Source organism: Homarus americanus, unplaced genomic scaffold (assembly GCF_018991925.1).
Source record: "Homarus americanus isolate GMGI-L3 unplaced genomic scaffold, GMGI_Hamer_2.0 scaffold10626, whole genome shotgun sequence".
In the NCBI taxonomy this organism is placed as follows: domain Eukaryota; kingdom Metazoa; phylum Arthropoda; class Malacostraca; order Decapoda; family Nephropidae; genus Homarus; species Homarus americanus.
Window position 1 is genome coordinate 4,722 of NW_024715973.1, and position 23,653 is coordinate 28,374.

A 23,653-nucleotide genomic window follows, 5' to 3' on the forward strand; every position below is an offset into this window, starting at 1 on the left:
CTACGAGTCCTATCTTGCTCGGATATTATAAGAACTTTATCTATATCGCCTTTATTGATTCCTTTCACCCACTTAAATACTTCTATCATATCTCCCGCACTCTTCGTCTTTCCAGGAATGCATGTTTAGTTTCTTTAATCTATCTTGATATGGAAGGTTTCTAAGTCCGGAATCATTTTTGTCATTCTTCCTGCACCGACTCCAGTGAATTTATATCTATTCTATAAGGCACCAGAACTGAACCACATAATGGAGGTGCGGCCTGACTACGCAAGATTTAGGCAATAAGTCCTCTGCACTCTTATTACTTCCACTTCTAGATATAAAACCTAATACTCTGTTTGCCATATTTCGAACATTAACGCACTGTTTTCTAGGCCGTAGGTCCGGGCTTACAAGTACCCCTAAGTCTCTTTCACAAGGCGACTTCTCTAAGTTGATGTTGTTAAGGCTGTATAAGTTGACAGCATTTGTTCTACCAATATTAAGATTGAAAAAATCTATATTGAGGTTACAGTAGGTTAGGTTAGGTTAGCACAGACTTATAGTACATTATGTAAGGTTGAGTTGGGTTATGTAAGGCTGAAACTGCCCAGAGTAAGGGTGAAAGTGTGTCAAAAAAAGAGAGAGAGAGGGAAACAGACAGACAGACAGACAGGCGAAACACATCTCACCTCCGGGTGGTCGGGAAACTAAAACAGGGTTGTAATGGTGACCGAGTGTGTGGGTGAGTTATTGTACAGCGGACAATGAACAGCGGCCGACCCAGCGCTCTGTACCCCGGGGTGAAAGGAAGAGGAGATCGAATTCGCCAATCTCCCTAATCACCACGTTTCCTAATCTCTGGGGGTTTTAGTCTCTGGGGTCTGTATCTCCGAGGGTCTCTAGTGTCCGGAGTCTAGTCTCTGGGGTCTCTAATCTCCGGGGCTCTGGCTCTGGGTGGGTCTTAGTCTCGAGGTCTCTAGTCTCCGGGGAGGGGAGGGAGGAGGGTGAGAGGGAGGAGGGAGGAGGGAGGGAGGGAGGGAGGGGAGGGAGGGGAGGGAGGGTGAGAGGGGAGGGAGGGGTGGGAGAGGGGTGAGAGGGTGAGGAGGGAGGGAGGGGAGGGTGAGAGGGTGAGAGGGAGGAGGGAGGGAGGGAGGGGTGAGAGGGTGAGAGGGAGGGAGGAGGAGGAGGGTGGAGAGGTGAGAGGGAGGGAGGGAAACATTACGTCACCCTTTTCATCTTTTGTTTACCATTGTGGAGGTGATGTTGTTTTGCTCTGTTAAGTCTCTCTTCTTGGTCTTTCTTTGTTTCCTACCACAGCTCTCTCTCTCTCTCTCTCTCTCTCTCTCTCATCCTGCCTCCACTCTTTGTAATTGCTGTGTGAATGTAGTGACGGGAATGAAATAACAGAATTGAAGTGACACACACACACACACACAGACACACACACAACATACATTATAATACCCAATATCTTTCTCCTCGTTTAGGGACAAAGCTCAACGAAACAAGGCAATTAATCAAATAAACCAGTACTGTAGTTTACTCCACCAGTGGTTGATGGTTGTTGAAGATAATGGTGGTAATTGTGGTAGTAGTGTAGTAGTGGTAGTTGTAGTGGTGGTGGGTTTTACGATCACAAACAAACTGTAAAAAAAACCCCAGATGATATGAGTTAATATATTTAACGGTTTATATTATCATAATTATATATGGTGATTTACTGATCATTAGCCCTTCATTTGCATAGTAAATAATTCATGCTTACTTGGTTTAGGTTAAGCACCGTTCACTGGGTCTTAGTTTAACCTAATCTATCAATAATATAATATATGTTACCTCATAATTTAGCTAATCTATCGCAACACTCCCTAATCTACCCAACTAATCCCTAACAAACCCAAATGCCTAACTTAACACAACTTTAAACTAATCCAGTCTAACCTTACCGAACCCCAGTACAGCAAATCCTCGTTTGTATGAAAAACTCGGATCCGGTTCCGGGTTTGGTATTCAGTCCGGTGTGTTGGATTCCACAACGTAGGCAGTAACGGTGTCTGAACTATTCTGCCACACACACACACACACACACACACACACACACGCCTTTACTGAGTCATTGACTGTATATCAACCCAAACCACTAAAATTTCAGTATATTAATATAACATTCACTTTTATTATTGTGTAGAGTTAATGAAAATTCCTTTGGTATAAGAAAAAAAAATCTTCAGAACATTTCATCCAAGTCTAACGATCAGTGTTGGGGTCAGGCAAGCCATCATGCATACCAGAGAGGCGACCACAACGCCTTCAAGATGATGATCATGGGGCTATTAAGTTCTCATCAGGCGTTGTTATCATACGTATCATTCATACCTTAGACAGGGTTACATATCATGCACATACCGAGAAAGATGTTCCAGCACCGTTCATCATTTGTCATTCTGCTGATTGAACATCCTCCAGCGAAATCCGAAATGTGTCCGGTGTATTTTTTTGTTGACGGGACTTGAGGCGAGAGTCGGTGTGTGTCTTAGAATTTATTTATTTACTTTATTTCATTAAAGGTATTCGAAAAAAAAAATATATAGTACTTACAAAATAACACACAAATAATAATTATAAAATACCCAAATAAAGAAACTAACAAGAACGCAAAAAAATACAATTAACAAAAAATACGATAAAATAAAATGGAATAAAAAAATAAAAATAAATTGAATACATATAAAATAAAATAATCACGAACAAATTAGGAATGCAAAAAAAGACAAGGAAGTGCATAGCTATAGTCCATCTCATATCATAGCAACGGGGACCCAACTTAGAATTACTAGTGAGATCCTACACCTGGTGTGTGTGTGTGTGTGTGACCAGAGAATGAGAATTTCCCGCCAGACAAGTGAGTTTAAACGCCGTGAAGTGAATGAACGCGGAATTGACTAGAAAATGGACGCTAATGAAAGAGAATGAGACCACGAGTTGATAGTGAACGCAAGCAGAGTGAAATCATAAACGAGTGAACACAGGTCCATTAATGAGTGAACGTGAACATGAAGAGAGAGAGAAAGAGAGCTAGAAGTGAACGCAAGTGAACCTCCATTAAAAACACATATTAAAAACCGCAAAAATATGAGTACCAGCGAGGGAAAAGTCAAATTAGACAAAAAATTAACTTTAAGGCGAATAAAATAAATAAATAAATAAAATAAATAAAAGGTGAAAAATACAGTTATTGTTTAGGAAGAATACAAAGGTAAGGAACTGTGTAATTCAAAGGGAAATTTTGAGTACAAAATCAACCGTGGAATTTAAACACAGGCGTGAAATGCACACACAGGCGTGTAATGCAAACACAGGCGTGGAATGCAAACACAGGCATGGAATGCAAACACAGGCGTGGAATGCAAACACAGGCGTGGAATGCAAGCACAGGCGTGGAATACAAACACAGCATGCAAACACAGGCGTGGAATGCAAACACAGGCATGGAATGCAAACACAGGCGTGGAATGCAAACACAGGCGTGGAATGCAAGCACAGGCGTGGAATACAAACACAGACGTGGAATACAAACAGGCGTGGAATGCAAACCCAGGCATGTAATGCAAACACAGGCGTGGAATGCAAACCCAGGCATGTAATGCAAACACAGGCGTGTAATTCAAACACAGGCGTGGAATGCAATCACAGACATTCCTCACAGGTGGGTCCGGGCAGGTCATTTGGGCACCTGCCTGTAGACGATGAAGTCAACATACCAGGTGATATTGGCCCGGTGTAAGAGAGGGGTTGGGGGGTCATTACCTCTCTCTCTCTCTCTCTCTCTCTCTCTCTCTCTCTCTCTCTCTCTTTCATCCTTCTTTCCTCCCTCCTCTCTCTCTCTCTCTCTCTCTCTCTCTCTCTCTCTCTCTCTCTCTCTCGCTGTTATCGTCTCTTTGTTAGGTCAGCAGTTGGTGATGATGGTGGAGCGTGACCTGTTACTATAGTCATCCCGGGGCCACAGGTCAAAGGTCAGGAAAGGAAGGAAGGAAGGAAGGAAGGCAGGAGGAAGGAAATACGACAGGGAGAGAAAGGAGGAAGGGAAAGAAGGGAGGATAAAGATGGAGGAAGGGAGACAGTGAGGAGAGACGGAGAAGGTGGCAGGAAGAAGGGGATGGCAATAGGATGTGGGATGAGGAAGTGGGGTGAGGCCTGAGGAAACACTTTGTTTACATCCGCATTGTATCACGTCACATAACGTGTCGGGACGTGTTTGTCGACCAGACGGGACCTGGCAGATGAAGACGGCCCCAGAATACATTAACACAAGAATAATAAATTTATTCTATTAGGATAAGAACCTTGATTTATTTATTCTATTATCCAAGGCGACTGGGTGCACTTTACGTTAACTAAGTGTAATTATTATTATTATTATTATTATTATTATTATTATTATATTTATTATTATTATTATTATTGTTATTATTATTATTATTGTTATTATTATTATTATTATTATTATTGTTATTATTATTATTGTTATTATTATTATTTATTATTATTATTATTATTATTATTATTATTATTATTATTATTGTTATTATTATTATTATTATTATTATTATTATTATTATTATTATTATTATTATTATTATTATTATTATTATTGTGATCTCTCAGTCTTCAGTAAGTATTACTAGGACTGATAATTGTTGTGTCTTGTGCTAAATAGATCTGGAAGAAGTTCTTGTACCAGTTGCATGTAGATGAGGTTGTGATGACGTTTGAGACAGAAGACAACATCAACCACGAGCTCAGGCCATCACTAACCACAACAACCACCATCGCCTAACAACAATCAAACAAACAAGAACCAACATCACACTCGATAGCCAAAAGCAACACCAACCACTATTTCTCATGCGACCCATCAACCACCCACGACAACCACAATCAAGGACACCCAACAACCACCATCTGCTACAAGTACAGGCAACCACCACCACCACTACCACCACACCCAACACCCATGACCCACCATCACCCACCACCATCACCACCCACCACCATCACCCACTACCACCACAAGTGCCACCACCACCCCCAACACCCCACCACCACACCCACCACCACACCCACCCACCACCACCACCACACACCACCACCACCACCATCACCCCACCACCCACCACACCACCACCACCACACCCAACACAACACCCACCACCACCACCACCACCACCACCACCCAACACCCAACACCCACCACCACCACCACACCCACCACCACCACCACCACACCACCACCCACCACCACACCCACCACCACCCACCACCACCACCACCACCACACCACACCCACCCACCACCACACCACACCCCACCACCCACCACCACAACCACCACCACACCACCACCACACACCAACACCCCACCATCACACCCACCACCATCACCATCGCCCACCTAACACCCACCACACCTAAACCCACCACCACCACCACCCACCACCACCACCACCACCACCCAACACCCACCACCACCACCACCACACCACCCACCATCACCCCACCATCCACCATCATACCACCACACCTAACACCCACCACCACCACCACCACCCACCACCACCACCACCCACCACCACCAACACCCACCACCACCACCACCACCACACCCACCACCACCACCACACCACCCACCACACCACACCACCACCACCACCACACCACCACACACACCCACCACCACCACCACCACCACACCACCACCACCAACACCCACCACCACCACCACCACCCAACACACCACCACCACCACCACACCCACCACCACCCACCACCACACCACCCAACACCCACCACCACCACCACCACCACCACACCCACCACCACACCACCACCACACCCACACCCACCACCACCACCACCACACACCACCACCACACCCACCACACCCACCCAACACCCACCACCCACCACCACCACCACCACCCACCACCACCACACCCACAACACCCCCACACCCACCACCACCACCACCACACCCACACCACACCCACCACACCCACACACCCACCACCACCACCACCACCACCACCCACCACCACCACACCCACCACCACCACCACCACACCCACACCCACCACCACCACACCCACCACCACCACCACCACACCCCACCACCACCACCACCACCCACCACACACCCCAACACCCACCACCACCACCACCACCACCCACCACCACCACCACACCCACCACCACCACCACCACACCACCACCCACCACCACACCACCACCACCACCACACACCACACCCACCCACACCTCGACCACCCAGGACCAGCAGCAGCGGGGGTGTACCTCCATCACGCTCGCTACAAGTACACTGTGACCTGGGTGAGTCTCAGAGCATTACCCTCTGAGGTATTAACCTTACTGGGACCTCCTCCTCCTCCATCACCACCACCCAGCACCTCCTCCTCCTCCATCACCACCACTACCAGAACCTCCTCCTCCTCCATCACCACCACTACCTCCCTCCTCCTCCATCACCACCACCACTACCACCTCCTCCTCCTCCATCCACCACTACACCACCTCCCTCCTCCTCCATCACCACCACTACCACCACCTCTTCCTCCTCCATCACCACCACTACCAGCACCTCCCCCTCCTCCATCTACCAGCACCTCCCTCCTCCTCCATCCACCACTACCCACCTCCTCCTCCTCCATCACCACCACTACCCACCTCCTCCTCCTCCATCACCACCACTACCCACCTCTCCTCCTCCTCCACCACCACCAGCACCTCCTCCTCCTCCATCACCACCACCAGCACCTCCTCCTCCATCACCACCACTACCTCTCCCTCCTCCTCCATCACCACCACTACAGCACCTCCCTCCTCCACTCCACCACCACTACCAGCACCTCCTCCTCCATCACCACCACCCACCTCCCTCCTCCCTCCCCACCCCCTGCACCTCCTCCTCCTCCATCACCCACTACCAGCACCTCCCCTCCTCCTCCATCACCCACCACCAGAACTCCCTCCTCCTCCATCATCACCACTACCAGCACCTCCCTCCTCCTCCATCACCACCACTACCAGCACCTCCTCCTCCATCACCCCCACTACCAGCACCTCCTCCTCCATCACCACCACTACCAGTACCTCCTCCTCCTCCATCACCACCACTACCAGCACCTCCCTCCTCCATCACCACCACCACCACCACCACCACCACCACCACCACAACTTAACGTACCACAGAACAACTACAACTCATTTGTTATATAAGTTGAGGGGTTGTAAGTGGATGGTATGAGGAAGACGGGGAGGAGGAAGAGAAGGAGGAGGGAAAGGAATGAAGACCAAGAAAGAAAAGAGGAGATTTAGGAGACGAGAAGGGTAGAAAAATGAGAGGAGAAGAGAAGACCAAGGACAGGAGGGCGAGGAGAAGGAGATAAATAGGGAAACCGAAGAAAAGGCATTGACAAAAGAAGAGGAAGAGGAGGGGAGGAGGAGGGTGAGGAGGTGGTGGTAAAGAAGAAGAGCGGTGTTGGTTTTAGTTTAACACTGAAGGTAGCCAGTGTTGTGTTAAGGCGTCAGACTAAACTAACCCATCGTGTCTGGGAGAAGCGGCTCCACCACCACTGAGGGAGTCTGAGTGTAACCCCTCCCCCCCAAAGACTCTACTAAAACACAGGACCTCGTGTTATAAAAAGAAAAACCCACATAGATTCGATTCACTACCAAAAAAATTAAAATAGCAATAATACTAATAATAATACAGTCATCGTTATGAACTGTGTCAATTGATAATGTTTACTGTACCGAGTGTAACAATGGGATGATATTTGTCTTGAATGGTTAGTGTCAAGTAATGGAAACAGCTGGACGAGGTATTAAATAGATAAACATATAATCACCATTGCTACCACCATCTCTACCATCACCACCATGACTCCTAACAAGGGATCTCAACGTCAATCTTGGGAGTTCTCTAAGAGCCGAAGAAAAAATATTGACCATTACACCGAAGCTTCAACAGGTGGCGTCACACAGCACTCCACTCTTAATAATATTATTTTACATATACAAGATAACCCAACGGTAGTGTTTAAAAATAACATTATTAAAAAAAACTACTCGATTTTTACTTTTTTACTTTTTTTAGTCAGTTAATCTGAATGTGAAGTATATACTAATGCTCCTTAACCCTTGGCGTCATCAGGTGTGCATATGTTCCCTCCAGACGCCATCATGACATCACGCCCGAGGTATTACCTGTTGCCGAATTTTCCTGTTCATTATCACTTATTTTTAAACCTTGAATAAATACAAATATTCTTATAATAATCTAATACATATTCGTCACATTATTGACTATTAATAACATCCCTTGTCGATTATTTAACTCTTCTCTCTATATATTTTGAAGGCATGTTTTGATTCCCCCCGCCGCCGGCCATGACCACGAAGAGGAAAAAAAAAAATACTGGAAATCCAAGTCGCACGCCTGGTTGAATTATTTAATTAAGAATTACACCTGGTTACTGGACTGTAATTCCATGAATGCCCATTAAGGAGATATTTGGCGGTCTGTCAAAACCGAGTGGTGGAAAAAAGAGGAGGGGGGTGAGGCAGAGAGGGGGGGGAGAGGGGTGTTTTATTCAGAGATAACAAAGGCGAAGGTTTTATTGAATAGAAGTGGACACGGCTAATCCGGCGGTGCCACATCACCTTGTTTACCGTGGACATTGTTGCCACATCATGAGCCAAGGTGAAGGCCGACCATAAGACAGAGGTGAGTGAACCATGGAAGAGGAGGAGGAGGAGGAGAGAAGACAAAGGAGAGGAGGAGAATGTGGTGGAGGAAGAGGAGGAGATGATAGAGGAAGAGAAGTAAGAGCAAGTAGTGAAAGAAGAGAAGGAGAGTAGGTGGTGGTGGTGAAAGACGAAGAGAAGAGACGGGGGAGGAAGCGAGAAGAGAAAGACAAGGTATTGGACGGAGGAGAAAGCGGGTGAGAATAAGAGGAAGAAGACGATGAAAGGATGTAAAGGAGAAAAAGGAGAGGAGGCGAGAGCAAACACACACACACACTCACACACACACACACACACACACACACACACACACACACGAAAATATAATACTAATCTATAATAAAAAAAAAAGTAATGGGAAGGAATAATAAATATAACACAATAAAAACAATTCATCACGAACTCAATACCAGACGTTAACACAGATAATAATAAACGTTGTGGATGGAAGAAGAAAAAAGAAGAAATAACATAAGAACGAAGAGAATGAGAGGAGTAAAGGACAAGACAAACATTCAGGACATCATTAGAGAGAGACCAAGAGACCATAACAGGAGATGGATCCAACACTCTGATCTGAGGGTCTTAATACCCCCCTCCCCTCTCCCCTTTCCTATCCCCTACCCCCTTCCCTTCCGTCTCCTCCCCTTCACCCCTAAAGATGACATGAGATAAATTACTCACTATAATATATTTTTAAAGGTTCGTAAGTTAATTTCTTGTCTTTCTAGTTTTAGATTGAAGAACGTATCTAACTGAGTCAACTTAACGCTACGACACAATCTCACTTCACCACCTCGACTGATATAAAGTCAACGTGAATCGACTCTAATGTATTTCGTCCTCAGCTCCGTGCTAGGATTATTCGTCCTCAGCTCCGTGCTAGGATTATTCGTCGTCAGCTCCGTGCTAGGATTATTCGTCCACAGCTCCGTGCTAGGATTATTCGTCCTCAGCTCCTTGCTAGGATTATTCGTCCTCAGCTCCCTGCTAGGATTATTCGTCCACAGCTCCGTGCTAGGATTATTCGTCGTCAGCTCCGTGCTAGGATTATTCGTCCTCAGCTCCTTGCTAGGATTATTCGTCCTCAGCTCCCTGCTAGGATTATTCGTCCACAGCTCCCTGCTAGGATTATTCGTCGTCAGCTCCGTGCTAGGATTATTCGTCCTCAGCTCCCTGCTAGGATTATTCGTCCTCCGCTCCTGCTAGAATTATTCGTCGTCAGCTCCGTGCTAGAGTTATTCGTCGTCAGCTCCGTGCTAGGATTATTCGTCGTCAGCTCCTGCTGGGATTATTCGTCCTCGGCTCCCTGCTAGGATTATTCGTCATCAGCTCCTGCTAGGATTATTCGTCCCTCCAGCTCCCTGCTGGGATTATTTGTCTGCTTGGCTCCGTGCTGGGATTGATGGAGTCCTCAGCTCCTGCTAGGATTATGGGTCCTCAGCTCCCTGCTAGGTTATTCGTCCTCAGCTCCTTTAGGATTGTCGTCCTCAGCTCCGTGCTGGGGATTATTCGTCCTCAGCTCCCTGCTGGGATTATTCGTCCTCAGCTCCGTGCTAGGATTATTCGTCCTCAGCTCCTGCTAGGATTATTCGTCCCTCCAGCTCGTGCTAGGATTATTCGTCGCCAGCTCCCTGCTGGATTATTCGTCCTCCAGCTCCCTGCTAGGATTATTCGTCTCCTCAGCTCCCCTGCTAGGATTATTCGTCGTCAGCTCCGTGCTGGATGTGATAAGCTTAGTCAGCTCCGTCTGGGATTATTCGTCCTCAGCTCCCTCTAGGATTATTTGTCCTCAACTCCCTGCTGGATTGACTAGTCCTCAGCTCCCTGCTAAGTTATTCGTCCCTCTAGCTCCTGCTAGGATTATTCGTCATCCAGCTCCCTGCTAGGTTATTCGTCCTCAGCTCCCTGCTAGGATTATTTCGTCCTCAGCTCCGTTCTAGGATTATTCGTCCCTCAACTCCCCTGCTAGGATTATTCGTCGTCAGCTCCGTGCTAGGATTATTCGTCTCCAGCTCCGTGCTGAGATTATTGTCTCCCTCAGCTCCCGATACAAGTTTATTCGTCCTCAGCTCCCTGCTAGGATTATTCGTCCTCAGCTCCCTGCTAGGATTATTCGTCGTCAGCTCCGTGCTAGGATTATTCGTCCTCAGCTCCCTGCTAGGATTATTCGTCCTCAGCTCCGTGCTAGGATTATTCGTCCTCAGCTCCCTGCTAGGATTATGTAGGTCGAGTGAGATAATCCAAACTCTCTAACAATGTTTACTCTCAGTTGTGGCTTCTGGTTACACTTTGAAAATTTCCGCTGAGACAAACAAGGTCTGCCGCGGCGCTTGTCTGGTTACGTAAGAGCTTAAGGTGGTGGTGGTGGTAGTGATGGGTGGGGCAGTGATGGGTGAGGGGGGTTGCTTATATAGACGCTCCAAGCCTCTTCTTTCTTCCTTCTGTCTTCTTTCTTTCTCCCTTTCTCCATCCTGTTCTCCCCTGTTCCTATTTTCTCCTCCTCTTCCTCTTTCATTTTTATCCTTCTCCTCTTAATCCTTCTAACCTTTCCTTTTTCTTCCTCTCGCCTTCGTTATCATTTTTTTTACCTCTTCCCTCATCCTCTGTTTTAGCCCCTCGACTTTCTCCTCCCTCTCTCCTCTCCTCTTTTCGTCCTCAATCTCCTCCTTCTCCTTTGTCTCCTCAACTCTCTTCCTTGTCTCTCATCCCCCCCTTTCTCTCTCTTCTTCTCACATCACCTTTTCTCCTTTCTCCTGGGACAGCCCAGGACTGCCCCCCCCCCCTCACACACAGACGAGTGTGGCCTCAGACAGTCACTCACACGCCACCACAACAGGAAGTAATGGTGAAGAACATAACTCTAGTGCTTACCTGTGATGTAATGAACACACACACACACACAGGCGTCTAAATCAAATGTAAGTTTGTATATTTTCAGCCACCGGCTGCAACTCTATTAATAAACCGATTATTATTATTATTTACAGTCTGCCAAACTCCTGGGTGTTACCATAGACCACAAACTGGACTGGAATGCCCATGTAAACAACACAATCAAGGCAGCCTCGTACCGACTCTACATGCTACGACGACTCAGGTCACTTGGGACACCCACGCCAGAGCTGAGGACCATCTACAACGCCCCTATTCTCCCCAAACTAACGTATGCGTCACCAGCCTGGTCGTCTTCTCTCAACTCCACCCAACATCGTCAGCTAGAGAAGGTACAGAAAAGGGCCTGCAGAATCATGCTCGGCGCAGAATACTCAGGCTACACCAACGCTCTCTCCACCCTGGAAATGCCATCCCTCAGTGACCTCCACCACCAAGCACTAGCAAGGTTTGGCAGTGGACAGCTGCACCACCCTCGCCATCGCCACCTTCTGCCACCGGCAGTCCCCCGCCCACCTCGCACAGTCAGCCACTACAACAAAATTCAGCCCATAAGAGCCCGCACCGATAGATATAAGAATAGCACCATCCCATCTATTGTTAAAATAATAAACAACTCCTGTGTTTGTGTGTCTGTGTGTGTGTGTGTGTGTGTGTGTGTGTGTGTGTGTGTGTTGTTGAGGTTTAGTGAGGGGTATTAGCTGAAGAGTGAGGAGGAGGAGGAGGAGAAAAATAACAAATCAAAATTAATCCCTGGTCTCAGTACTTAACCTCCCCCAGGGTGTTAAGTCATCAGGTGAACTAAGCTATGGTGCCTTAATCTTCATATGATGATGCACTGAATATGGTGTAAAAATAAAATACGTTCTCAGTGAAACACATTTTGGATTTCACGCTCGGATTATTCAGATTTCTCGCTAAATCCGGGTTGGATTTTCCTCTTGTCGGGGCATTTATTTTTTCTTTATTTTTTTACTCTCTCTCTTTCTCTCTCTTGTTCTCTGTTTAATGCCTCTTCCTCCTTCACATCCATCTTCCCCTCTTCCTCCTCCTCCCCCACCTCCTCCTGCTCCTCCTCCTCACCAGACTCTAGAGGTGAGAATTGAGTATAATAACCCATAATATATTAGATTAAAGGTTGTATTATTATTACTGTTGTTATTATTTTTATTGTTATTGTTATTATTATTGTTGTTATTATTGTTATTAATTTTGTTACTGCTGTTATTATTATTATTATTGTTGTTATTGTTATTATTACTGTGGTTATTGTTATTATTCTTTTTGTTAGTTATTGTTATTGTTGTTATTATTGTTATTATTCTTGTTCTGCTGTTGTTATTATTGTTATTATTTTTTTATTGTTGTTATTATTATTTGTTGTTATTATTTTTGTTATTGTCGTTATTATTATTATTATTGTTGTTATTATTGTTATTATTTTTGTTATTGTTGTTATTATTATTATTATTGTTGTTATTATTGTTATTATTTTTGTTCTGTTGTTATTATTGTTATTATTTTTGTTATTGTCGTTATTATTATTGTTGTTGTTGTTTTTTCTTTTATATGTTAACCCTTTTCCCCCTTGTGTTTTTGTTAGGTTAGGTTAGGTTAGGTTCGGTTAGTGTTTGTTCTATAATCTTACAATAGTTTCCTACTTCTTATCTTGATGGTAATTCTCTCTCTCTCTCTCTCTTATCTGTTATTCTTCGTCTCTGTTATTATCGTCAATTACTCCTATCTCCATCTTTACTCCTTCTCCTCACTCAATTTTGTTATTTTCTCATTTTCTCTTCTTTTCGTTTAGCACATATTGTTATATTTACTTTTGTTTATTTATCTTTTATTTTCTCTCTTTCCTCTTTGTCTCCTTCTGTTTTTTCTTCAATTTTCGTCTTTCTCTCCCACGTTCGGTCTTCTCCTTTAATTCTTCTTCTCCTTCTTATTACTTCCCATTCTTCTTTAGTCTTCCCTGTCTCTCCTTATTCCCTCCCTTTATCTTCTCTCGTCTCCCTCCTTTTCCTCTTCTCTTGTCTTTTCTCTTCTCCTCTTCCACTCACCCTCTTCTTTTCCACTCCTCCCCCACTCCCATCACACCTTCTCTTCTCACTCTTCCTTCTCCCCTTCTCTCCCCTCTCACCACCGCCCCCCCCCTCTCATCACCACACTCACTCCCCACCGCACTCTTATTCCCTAATCTCATCACCTCCTCTCCCCCTCTCATCACCTCCTCTCCCCCCTCTCATCACCTCCTCCTCCCCCCTTCCCTCCCCCCTCAGGCACACCAGTGAAAGAAATTCGCCGCGTCACCGAGTACAGTGACCACCAACGTAACCCCTCCCCTTTCCTCCCTCCCTTCTCCTCACTTGTCTCCCTCCCCTCACTTGTCTCCCCTTCCTCACCCTTCTCTCCCTCCCTCCTTCTTGTCTCTACTTATCAGTCTCCCTATCACCATTCCATTTTTCTTTTCTTTTATCTTTTCGTTTTCATTTCCACTTTCCCTTAATCCTCTCTCTCTCTCTACTCTGTTGTTCACTTTTTGTGAACTTTTACTGGACACACACACACACACACACACACACACACACACACACACGCACGCACACACACACACACACACACACACACACACACACACACACACACACACACACACACACACGCACGCACACACACACACACACACACACACACACACACACACACACGCACGCACACACACACACACACACACACACACACACACACACACACACACGCACACACACACACACACACACACACACACACACACACACGCACACACACACACACACACCCTTATATAACACAAGCATTAGCAACAGTATATCATCTCTGAGAATTAATGACGATTTAATATTTTCTTAATTAACTCTTCAGTAATGATAAATTAATTACTATCACCACAGGTAGGATAAAGCACCTCAATCATGCCGTGTGGTAACGAGGGTCATGATGGCAGGATAGTGTCATCCTGCTGTACGACAGGAGTTGCAGTTCTCTGGGGTCTCCCTCCCTCACTCACTTGAATGACAGGCGTAGGACGTAAATCCTATCCCACCTCCTCTAATTCATCATATTTGACGGTGGACCAAGAGAGGAGCTTAGTAGAGAGTGGTAAGGCGCAGGTCATCACCCCATAAGGCTACCATTGTCCCCCCTGGCTAGTGACCTTCAGTTGTCAGCTGCTCATAGAAAACGGGTGAGAAATGCATTACCTCAGAGTGACAGCAAAAGTCAACATAGATTCATCCAAAAATAAACACGTCCTTTCTACACTATTTTCAGTCGTTATAAGATAAATACCAAGTATTAGATAACGTGATGCATTTGTCTCCGGCTTGTATAGAAAAACCGTGGTAGTGAGTCACTAGGTTCTTGGCCCAATAAGAAAAAAAAAAGTTATTTAAAATTTCCTGTAAAATGGAAGGGTTTGATCAGCTGAACTGTTGACGTCACTGGCTAGAGAGAGCGCTGATTGGCCAGAAAGGGTATCGCCTGAACGCTCTCAGCCACTCAGCGGGCGCCGTGAACAATCCGTGTAATGAAAAAAAATTCTCCTTTTTAGGTATTTTTTTCCTGTGTATACAACTTGTGTATTTAGGCGGGATATCGACGCGGGCGTGGGTGATAGAGCGTAGCGTGGGGAAGGCGTGCATAACTGGAGCGTGGCTTGGTGTATAACTGGAGCGTGGCGTGGGGAAGGACTACAGAACTGGAGCATGGTGTGGGGTACAACTACATAACTGGAGCATGGAGTGAGGTAGGACTACATAACTGGAGCATGACGTAGGGTAGGAATATATAACTGGAGCATGGAGTGAGGTAGGACTACATAACTGGAGCATGGAGTGAGGTAGGACTACATAACTGGAGCATGACGTAGGGTAGGGATATATAACTGGAGCATGGAGTGAGGTAAGACTACATAACTGGAGCATGGAGTGAGGTAGGACTACATAACTGGAGCATGGAGTGAGGTAGACTACATAACTGGAGCATGGAGTGAGGTAGGACTACATAACTGGAGCATGACGTAGGGTAGGAATATATAACTGGAGCATGGAGTGAGGTAAGACTACATAACTGGAGCATGGAGTGAGGTAGGACTACATAACTGGAGCATGGAGTGAGGTAGGACTACATAACTGGAGCATGGAGTGAGGTAGGACTACATAACTGGAGCATGGAGTGAGGTAGGACTACATAACTGGAGCATGACGTGGGGGGTGGAGGTATTACCAGAGCCAGTCATTCGTTCCTTCAATCAGCCAGTCAGTCACTCATTCAGTCAGTCAGTCAGCCATAGAGCTAACTGACTCAGCCATTATCACAATACTAAGAAGGTCGATCCCATTAAAATCCGTCAACACTGTACAGTCACCTCAAAAAGTCCCTGTCCGCAGCAATCAGAATGGACCGCTGGAGTGAGCCCTGCGAGTCCTCTGGTTCAGTTTTGATTATCAGCCCATAGATGGCGCTTCATACAGCACGAGTCAAACACGGCGCCCAGTGTCTCAACAGGTGCAGAATTATTAACGCCCATCCTTTAAAAATCCTAAAACTATAATAAGTTTACCCTACTCATGTTTTCGGTGTTTAATAGTTGTTGGTGTTGTTTTCGGTGTTCAGGTGAGGAGGGATCCATAAACTCGAAAGTGATTCTTAAAATTTTTATAAGTTAAGGAAACGTTAGATCAGGTGTTGTGTTCAGTATTTTACCCCACATTTTCCCTCTACTTCAAAGCTCTGCCCACTTTGAACAAGTAATATTGTTGGTAATTTTATCGTTTAAAATACTCGTAAAATATAAATATAAAGTGTGCAGGAAACGCCATAGAAAAAAATCGATTCCTAACGAAAATAAGAATCGTAGTGATAATAGTGCAAAATCTATAATACCTATTGGGATATAAACGAATATTAACCTTATACTAGTGAACGTCTCGAGAAGAGTTACCACGTAAGTTTCCACATTATGTTGGGTCATCGTTTGGAACTAAGTATTGATTTTAGCTTTCTTTATTACATGTTAGATCTATGTCATTAATGTTATGTTGTAGTGTGTCAACATTTTACCACATTTTACATCATTAATATTAAGTGAGCAAAACCTGATGACTGTCATGTCTGTAAGGTGGTAACTTGGGAACTAGTAATTATGAAAGGTTAACCTAACAATGATCAGGTTAATATTGTATACCTCTAGTCTTTCACATCTTGGGTGTTATGATGTGATGTTAAGTTACAACAGGACATAATATGTTTACAGCATCTAATAAGTCCAAAGGCACGCGGACCTAAATATACAAAAAATAACTCTAGTCAGGAGTCGAACCCAGGACCTCCAAGTGAAAATAAAGGATGCTACCATGGTGCCTCAGTGATCTCAATAGATGTATTAACTTTGTTAGTTTTATACACAAAGTCTGCTCCACCGTCTTACTAGGAAACGTTCGTGAAATATTAACCAAGTTCATGAACTGGGCAATTTGTGTGAATGAAAAATAAAATAAAATTCACTGGGGTTAAAAATTTATTTAATTTTACATTTACAAGAAACGGTAACGATTCGGAAAGGCTCGACCACGGAAGCTACTAACAAAATAGGTTTTCCTACAGTGTCTTTTGTGGTGTTTCAAACGAATATGACCATTTCAGTCGCAAATGAGCCGTTATGGAGATATGACTCCCCTCGCCAATTATCAACTATATTGGTTACACAAAGTGGGCAGGGCTTTGAAGTAGAGGGAAATTGTCGTGCAAAAACGTTAATAAATCTACGAAACGAAACCTAACAGAACCTTCTGACCAGAGAAACTAGGAGGACCTGACCCAATTCACCCCCGTTGTGTAAAAAAACTTACTTTAATTAAGAGATGCTGGAGGATAAAGTGATGTTACCTGTAGGAACAAGTGGTGGAGAGATATAGTGTTGGTAATGTTCCTTCTCATTGTCGGCATGAATCACCCAATTCTTGATATTCTTCCACAATCGTTCTATATTTTGAGTATGAACGCCTGCAGCACTTCATAGAGATTGGCAGAATACCATGAGCCTTAAAATGTTAATGACAGCGGCTTCATTTCAAATACACGATAAATGGTTTGTTAAACTGAGATAGAACACTGGAGCAGAGAGAAGCTTTCATGCAACTAGCCACTAGCCAAGTGTCAACTAAAATTCGAAATTCTGAGCATGCACAGGAATATTACGTGACATCGAGAGCAACGCTGATTGGCTAGATACATCGAGAGCAACGCTGATTGGCTAGATACATCGAGAGCAACGCTGATTGACTAGATACATCGAGAGCAACGCTGATTGGCTAGATACATCGAGAGCAACGCTGATTGGCTAGATACATCGAGAGCAACGCTGATTGGCTAGATACATCGAGAGCAACGCTGATTGGCTAGATACATCGAGAGCAACGCTGGAGCAACGCTGATTGGCTAGATACATCGAGAGCAACGCTGATTGGCTAGATAGTCACGTGACACCCACCACGTGTGAGTCAGAGTGAACCAGCGTGTCCCACCAAAATATAAGTTCCGATGGAGACGTATTAAAATATTTTCCTCCTATCTCCCTCTATATACATAAATATGAAGTTCCGTGGTCGAACTTTTCCAAATCTTAACCAAAACATCAGTATGAGGTACACATGGAGAATTGTTAACCAACGTTTTCACATGATATATGACTATAACACTCACTGTTACAACGAAGGCCGCCTATCAGACGAGACCAGTTTGTTAGCCAGCTACTTCTACAGTGACACTTTCTAAATCTTTTACCTCGACAGATACTTCGTGTGGGACCAATAATTCCACTTTTTGTGCTTGTCCGTCTTGTAAATACTTCTTCCTTGTAAGGTACATCTGGTAAGGTGTTATTCATTACACACTGCACAAACCCAAGACCATAACTCCACCGGGCGCATTTATTATCACACCATCATCCAGTCCCCGGTTTTGGCCGCCCGGTGCACCTCTCACTACACCGAGGTTGATGACATTATCGGATCGCTATAGTTTGGGTATCCACTCGTTCGCTAGTTTAGGACGAGCTGCTGCACCGCTCCGAGCCCCTGCTATGCGACTCGTGCGTGGGAGTCAGACCACCACACTAAAATGTGATCCAATCTTTTCGTAAATATAGGACGTGAAACAGTTCTATACATTCCTGACGACGGGAGAGATTTAGCTGGTGGTGGAACATGTCACTTAGGTCGTATCTACTTTGACTATATATTATAATATTTGTTAATTGTATCTCGTGCATAAGGAGCTTTTATTACGCCTCTCAATTGACAAATAAGCGCTATTATACTTGTTTCATCATATTTATTTTATGTAAACCAGATTCACGTATAAACATGTTATTGATAAGAGAGAGAGAGAGAGAGAGAGAGAGAGAGAGAGAGAGAGAGAGAGAGAGAGGAATCATTTGTTTCTTCATAATTTTTTACTATTACATTCAGAACGGATTTATGTCTGTCTGTCTGTCTGTCTGTCTGTCTGTCTCTACTTGTCAGACCAAAATAATACCACGATAGCCATAACAAGATCACAACAGGAATAACAGGGGAACAGAACAACAACAAAATAAAAATAAACATGAAGAATAAAAAGAAAGAACAAAACGAAAAGAACAAAATAAAAGAACAAGAAAAAGAACAAAAGGAAAAAAATAATAACAGGGGATAAGAAAATAATACCAGAACACATCACAAAAGAACAAAATTAATAACAGTGTGAGAACAATGAACACTTCATAAAATAGAACATTATTCAGCTTGGAGATTGTGAGGAGAACACGTGATAATTGCCACTGTCGAACAGTGGAAATACCACGATGATGATGATGAAAGAAAAAGAACGACAAGAACAAGAACAACATCAACATCGAGAGAGAGATTCAACCCAGCTTAGCGAGTTTGAAACGTTCTCAATCACCTTCACTTACGCAAGAATCACCTTAACTTACGACCCTTTGTAACTCGGTGGCCTGTGTCCGAATTTACCAAGAAGAAAACATTAACTGAATTTCTAAATAATCCTACACATCCAACTTTCTGTTTTACTGTTTTAAAATAAAGAATTTAGACGTCTATACACACCTTCAGTTACGAGAGAATAAAAACAAAATAGGTTTAAGAATCTTTGTGACTTCAATGTCCAGGTTGAAATACGAGAAAAAAAAGACATGCGTTTTTTTTTATCTTCGTCTCTGTGAACGGTGAAGATCATTGTGATAAAGGTCAAGACTTGTGATAAAGGTCAACACTACCCCCACACACCGTTACCGCTCCCCCAAGGTGTCAGGCCTGGCGATAGAGGAGGTCAGCTAGTCAGAGGATGGTAGGTCAATCTGGGTCAAGTTTAAGATAATTGGACGATGGTTAAGACAAAGATGACCACATTTAGTAATAAGGTCAAAGGTGATTCTGGGTCAAGTTTAATATACTGGAAGGAGGTGGTTAAGGCAAGAGACGTGACATTTTAAGTTCAATAACAAGGTCGTGGGTTTAATCAGGTAATATACTCGTTACATAGGATCAGTCGAGGGTGATAGGTCATTCTGGGTCAAGTTACTATATTCGAACACTAGTAAAGACAACTCTACCTAAACAACCTAACCTAACCTAACCCCCTTCAAGCTCAGAAATAAGGTCAAAAGTTTAAATAGAGTAAAATTTCCTAATAAGAGACAGACAGACAGACAGACAGAAAGACAGAGAACAATATGAAAACAGGTCATCCCACTTAAACCTGTCAATCGACGACATAAAAGGTCAAGTTCAAGGTCAAAGAATGAATGAAAAAACTGGTTAGCCGACATTGTATTTAGACCAAAAGAAAAAAAAACAAGTTGAAAGTGGAAGAAACTGTAGGGAAAGAATGGAAGTTCAAGTTCAGACTGACGGTTCAAGTTCAAACTGACAGTTCAAGTTCAGACTGGCAGTTCAAGTTCACACTGACAGTTCAAGTTCAGACTGGCAGTTCAAGTTCACACTGACAGTTCAAGTTCACACTGACAGTTCAAGTTCACACTGACAGTTCAAGTTCAGAGTGAGAATTTAATGAGAGAAAAGGGTCAATTTTAGTATACACCTGACCTCTCTCTCTCTCTCCCTCCCTCCCTCCTTCCCTCCCTCCCTCCTTCCTCCCTCCCTCCTCCCTCTCTCTCTCTCCTCTCTCTAGACACATGTTCTACTCTGCCTCTTTCATCCTGTCTCGTCTCTCCTCCCTAACTAAGCCTCATCTTGGTACACAGTTAACCACGCCTCACTATATATTGGTAACCGCGTCCTCTCGTCAAAGAACTTGTCTTCCCGTTCTCTCACGCGCTTCCGGATGACTCCACGACTAGTGTGTTTTTCCTCCTCTTCTTCCTCCTCCTCCTCCTCCTCTTCTCATTCTTCTCCGTGTTGTTGTTGTTGTTCTTCTTCATTATTTGTGTCCTTCTCGTCTCTCTCTACCCATATTTCTTTTAATGCCTCAGGGTTCATCCTAATGCCTCAGGGTTCTTCTTAATGCCTCAGAATTCGTCTTAATGTCCCAGGGTACTCCCCCGTGATCCAGGTAACACCCCCGTGCCCCAGGTTACTCCCCCGTGTCCCAGGATAATTCGTGACAGGATACTCCCGTGCTAATACTCCCCGCGCCCCAGGATACTCCCCGTGCCCCAGGATACACCTCCGTGCCCAGGATACTCCCCGTGCCCCAGGATACTCCTCCGTGCTCAGGATACTCCTCCGTGCCCCAGGATCTCCTCCGTGCCCCGATACTTCCCCTTAACCCCAGGACAGGCCCCGTGCCCCAGGATACCACTCCGTGCCCCAGGATACTCCCGTGCCCCAGGATACTCCCGTGCCCAGGATACTCCTCCTTGCCCAGGATACTTCCCGTAACCCAGGACAGGCCCGTGCCCAGGATACCACTCCGTGCCCAGGATACTCCGCCGTGCCCCAGGATACTTCCCCGTGCCCCAGGATACTCCCCATTGAATACTTCCCTGTGCTGCAGGATACTTCCCCGTGTCCCAGGATATCCTCCGTGCCCAGGATACTCCCCCAGTGCCCCAGGATACTCCCCGTGCCCCAGGATACTCCCCGTGCTGCAGGATACTTCCCCGTGCCCCAGGATACTTTTCGTGCCCCAGGATACTCCCCGTGCCCAGGATACTCCCCCGTGCCCAGGACCTCTCCTCCTAGGATACTTCCGTAACCCCAGGACAGGCCCCGTGCCCCAGGATACCACTCCGCGCCCAGGATACTCCCCCGTGCCCCAGGATACTTCCCCGTGCCCCAGGATACTCCTCCTTGCCCCAGGATACTTCCCCGTAACCCCAGGACAGGCCCCGTGCCCCAGGATACCACTCCGTGCCCCAGGATACTCCGCCGTGCCCAGGATACTTCCCGTGCCCCAGGATACTCCTCCTTGGGATACTTCCCGTAACCCCAGGACAGGCCCACATGCCCCAGGATCCACTCGTGCCCCAGGATACTCCGCCGTGCCCCAGGATACTTCCCCGTGCCCCAGGATACTCCCCCAGTGCCCAGGATACTCCCGTGCCCCAGGATACTCCCCAGTGCCCCAGGATACTCCCCGTGCCCCAGGACTTTCCCCCCTGCCTCAGGATACTCCCCCCTGCCTCGGATACTCCCCCGTGCCCCAGGATACTCCCCCGTGCCCCAGGATACCCCTCTGCCTCAGGATACTCCCCCTGCCTCAGGATACTCCCTGCCCCAGGATACTCCGCCGTGCCCCAGGATACTACCCCGTGCCCAGGATACTCCCCCGTGCCCAGAATACTACCCGTGCCCCAGGATACTCCCCCGTGCCCCGGATACTCCCCGTGCCCCAGAATACTCCTCCGTGCTTCAGGATACTCCCCGTGCCCCAGGATACTCCCCGAGCAGGATACTCCTCCGTGCCCCAGGATACTCCCCGTGCCCAGAATACTACCCGTGCCCAGGATACTCCCCGTGCCCCAGGATACTCCCCGTGCCCCAGAATACTCCTCCGTGCTTCAGGATACTTCCCCCGTGCCCCAGGATACTCCCCGTGCCCCAGGATACTCCCGTGCCCCAGAATACTCCTCCGTGCTTCAGGATACTTGTGCCCCAGGATACTCCCGTGCCCCAGAATACTCCTCCGTGCCCCAGGATACTCCCCGTGCCCCAGGACACTCCCGTGCTTCAGGATACTTCCCCGTGCCCCAGGATACTCCCCGTGCCCCAGAATACTCCTCGTGCTAGGATACTCCCCGTGCCCCAGGATACTCCCCGTGCCCCAGGATACTCCCCGTGCCCCAGAATACTCCCCCGGCCTCAGGATACTCCCCCGTGCCCAGAATACTCTCCCGTGCCCCAGGATACTCCCGTGCCCAGGATACTCCCGTCCCAGAATACTCCCCCGTGCCCCAGGATACTCCCCCGTGCCCCAGGATACTCCTCCTTGCCCAGGATACTTCCCGTACCCCAGGACGGACCCCGTGCCCCAGGATACCACTCCGTGCCCCAGGACATCCCCGTGCCCCAGGATACTTCCCCGTGCCCCAGGATACTCAGTGCCCAATGCTTCCCTGTGCTGCAGGATACTTCCCCGTGTCCCAGGATACTCCTCCGTGCCCCAGGATACCCCCCCGTCTCAGATACCCCCGTGCCCCAGGATACCTCCCGTGCCCCACTCCCCCGTGCCCCAGGATACTCCCCGTGCCCCAGGACACCCCTGTGCCCAGGATACTCCCCGTGCCCCAGGATACTCCCCTGTGCCCCAGGATACTCCCCGTGCTCCAGGATACCCCCCAGCCCCAGGATACCCCCCCGAGCCCCAGGACTCCGTGCCCCAGGATACCCCCTGTGCCCCAGGATACTCCCCCAGCCCCAGGATACCCCCCTCTGCCCCAGGATACC

The 23,653-nt window shown here is 46.4% G+C and overlaps 1 protein-coding gene across 1 annotated transcript; it reads left to right on the plus strand.

Annotated features, from left to right (window-relative positions):
- Positions 1 to 20,130: 20,130 nt before the first annotated feature.
- Positions 20,131 to 23,452, plus strand: LOC121857997 (extensin-2-like; the record flags this gene model as incomplete). The annotated part of the gene is made up of 4 exons (XM_042354227.1): positions 20,131 to 20,217; positions 20,679 to 20,778; positions 21,373 to 21,511; positions 21,762 to 23,452. Coding segments are annotated over exons 1-4 (2,017 nt in total), but the record flags the coding sequence as incomplete, so codon positions are not given.
- Positions 23,453 to 23,653: the final 201 nt, after the last annotated feature.